At 37.6% G+C, this 3,041-nt stretch overlaps 1 protein-coding gene across 1 annotated transcript; it reads right to left on the reverse strand.

The window, feature by feature from the left end:
- Positions 1-1,235: 1,235 nt before the first annotated feature.
- Positions 1,236-2,626, reverse strand: LOC133716992 (uncharacterized). Its single transcript, XM_062143614.1, has 3 exons — positions 2,559-2,626; positions 1,597-1,979; positions 1,236-1,486 (listed from the first exon to the last, which is right to left on the reverse strand). The coding sequence occupies exons 1-3, from the start codon at positions 2,624-2,626 to the stop codon at positions 1,452-1,454; spliced, it is 486 nt and encodes a 161-aa protein (XP_061999598.1). The 3' UTR covers positions 1,236-1,451.
- Between the last annotated feature and the right edge of the window lie 415 nt (positions 2,627-3,041).

Raw genomic sequence — 3,041 nt, forward strand, 5'->3', positions numbered from 1 at the left:
GGTCATGGGTCGGCGAGTGTAGAGGCTGCCGGCGATGCATGTTGGTGCTGAGGCTCGGGCTTGGGTCGGATTTGGATGTAGGTTCGATTGGTGGTGGCGGTGACGTGAGGTGGTGGCCGGAAATGGTGGTTTTCGGCACCGGCAGTGGGAAGACGAGAAAGAGAGAGGTCGGGGAGAGAGAGAGCAACGCGGCTGGGAGAGGAGAGAGGAGAGTTGTGAGGTCTCTAGGGTTTTCTAACCCTTTTACTCTTAGTTCGTGTGAAAAGTCCATCATACCCTCGCGTCAAATTACCAATTTATCCTAGCTGTTTGCTTTAAGGTTTTTGGGCTCGTAACTTCTATTTTATTCGTTTTTCGTCTGAAACTTCCTAAGTTATTTCTCGACTTCGTCCGAGGCCCAAAACTCGATTTCGTTAAAATTAAAAATTCAAATCTTCACTACAACTCAATTCGCCTTCCTTTCAAATTTGCTTCGACGATCTTTTGCTTCAATGAACTTTAGTAACCTTCTAGGCCCAAAATGAAGAACTCTGGCCCAAACTTAAATCATGAGGCCCAAATCGTAATCTCGATACCAAAATAATTTCCTTCACTTAAATTACCTTGTGGAAAAATCTTATTGGCGAAAATTACCTTCTAAAAATTAAACAAAAATTTTCGGGGGCTCACAGGCCCCTTCTGCTGTCCAGCTTCAGTATATCTACCATAATATTCCCCTCCTCTATCTGACCTCACTGCCTTAATTTCTTTTCCCAATTCTTTTTCTGCTTCAGTTCTAAAAATTTTGAATTTTTCTAGGCTCTGTGATTTTTCTGAAATGAGGAAAACAATACAATACCTGGTGCAGTCATCTATAAAGGTAATAAAATATTTATTACCACATATAGTTTGGTGTGCAAAAGGTCCACAAATGTCTGTGTGGATAAGTTGCAATGGCTCTGTGCTTCTATTGGATTCCTTATTTCTGGATTTAATCATTTTTCCCTTTACACATTCAATGCAGGTGTCAAAATCTGAAAAATCTAGTGCAGGCAGCAAGTTTTCTTTCACCATTCTCTGTAATCTATCTTTAGATATGTGTGCAAGCCTTCGATGCCAAAGATAAGCTGAGTTCTCACTGTGTTTTCTCTTTTTACGTATATCTTTCTGTGCACTCTCAATCAGCAATATTTCTTTAGGATCGATAAGAACATTCAAGAGACCAATAATCATTCAAGAGAGAAGCTGAGCCAATATAACGAGAATCATGGGAGATTTTTATTCCGAAAGAGTCGATGTAAAAAGTACATCTTTGTTTCACTAACTGAGAAACAGAAATTAAATTCCTCTTCATCGAGGGAATATAGAAAACATTGCTCAAATCAAAATGAGTGCCTGAGCCTAACACTAAACGGACTGTGCCTATAGCCTTCACAGCCACTCCCATGCCATTCCCAACTGCTACTTGCACCTCATTTTTCCTTGGAGCTCTCTTGCTTAGAAAGCCCTGCAATGAATTCGTAATGTGAATCGGTGAGCCGGTGTCAATCCACCAAGAACTAGGAGATAAATCAACTAAATTAACTTCAATAGAGAAAGTATCTAACTGTGACTTACCCTTCTTTGCCATCCAATCCTTGAATCCCTGGCAATTTTTCTTCATATGACCTTCCTTTTTACAAAAGAAGCATTTGAAGACTCCCGGTTTCTTACCCTTGCTGTTCACAGATTTCTTGGGGCCAAGTTTGTAAGGCTTGGTCCCACTGGTACCTTCTCCAGAATTAACTGCACTAGAGGCAACAGCTTTGCCTTTTCCCTTCCATTTCGACTTTGAGATCAGATTCACAACAAGTGGTCCATCCCTCTTGATCCTATCTTCCTCTTGCACACATATCGCTATTAGCTCATTCAAATCCCACTTATCCTTCTGTGTAAAATAAGTGGTCTTCAATTGACCAAAAAAGGAATGATGTGTATAGCAAGAAGAAAAGTCCAGTTCTCTGAATTTAGTTTTTAATACTTCATGATGCACTGTTTTATTTTTAAGAACATAAAGTTAATCCTTCTGTTGAAGATACAATTTGTTCCAAAAGAAATAAAGACACAATTTTCCTAATTCTATATCCAAATGATTTCAAAACAATACATTGACAGATTGATGTGTACAATATGCGTCAATATACCATCTTGCAATCTAGAACTAGCGGTTATTACTCCTTAATTTTTAACAAAGCAAGCTAAGTTAAAACCAAAGAAAGAGAACAACCTGTTCATCAACGAATTTCCATGAGCAAGATTATGAAAGTTGGATTACCAAAATGGGAGATTATCTTGTCAACAATTCAAGACAAATAAATGTATATATAATTCAACCAGAATTCAAGAGCAGACAATTGATCATTCAGAAATTTTCAACCAATTCCAAACATCAAAAATTCAAGATCAATCATGCTAAAGTAAATTTCATCTGGTCCCCATGTACTCTAACCTAGGTGCATGACAGGAATGCTTCTAGTGTTTCAGATGCTCAATCAAGAATCATATATACATAAAAAAAAATATTGAAAACGGGAACTAACCCGGTGTTCCTGCTGCTGCTGGAGTTAATCGGAGCAAGATAAACATTTACAGCAACATACAAAGGCATATCGAAATTGTATCTTACAGCAATTTGGTTCAAAAACGCGCCAAGTACAAAGGCAGATAAAGAACACTCGGTTGCTTTTGTGTCAACTGTATAAAGAAGAAAGAAGGTGGTTATGAAAAAACGGCTTAAGCAATATTTTTATTTATACCTACTTACATTATTTTTACCACTAACTAACTAAAAGGATAGAGTGATGGCACTGTGACTACAACAAAAGTTATAGTCTCAAAGATAGAGCAAAAATTAAGTCTCTCGCACATGACAAAATGGCATAAGCCGATGTATTGAGTTCAAAAGATTACCATTTGTTGTGTTTTTCTTTTTTTAAACATTTGAATATGAAATTGCATTAATACATAAGAAAATTTCCCTCTCTTTGATGGGTAAGGGTATGGTATGTTATTTTTACCACTTT

This window comes from Rosa rugosa, chromosome 6, assembly GCF_958449725.1.
Source record: "Rosa rugosa chromosome 6, drRosRugo1.1, whole genome shotgun sequence".
Classification (NCBI taxonomy): domain Eukaryota; kingdom Viridiplantae; phylum Streptophyta; class Magnoliopsida; order Rosales; family Rosaceae; genus Rosa; species Rosa rugosa.

Bases quoted from the DNA above. Each gene is read 5' to 3' on its own strand.
- LOC133716992 (XM_062143614.1), bottom strand. From the start codon at position 2,626: ATGCCTTTGTATGTTGCTGTAAATGTTTATCTTGCTCCGATTAACTCC. The intron at 1,980-2,558 runs GTTAGTTCCCGT...AACTAAATTCAG, and splicing joins AGCAGCAGCAGGAACACCGG to AGAACTGGACTTTTCTTCTT. The intron at 1,487-1,596 runs GTAAGTCACAGT...AATTCATTGCAG, and splicing joins GGATTGGATGGCAAAGAAGG to GGCTTTCTAAGCAAGAGAGC.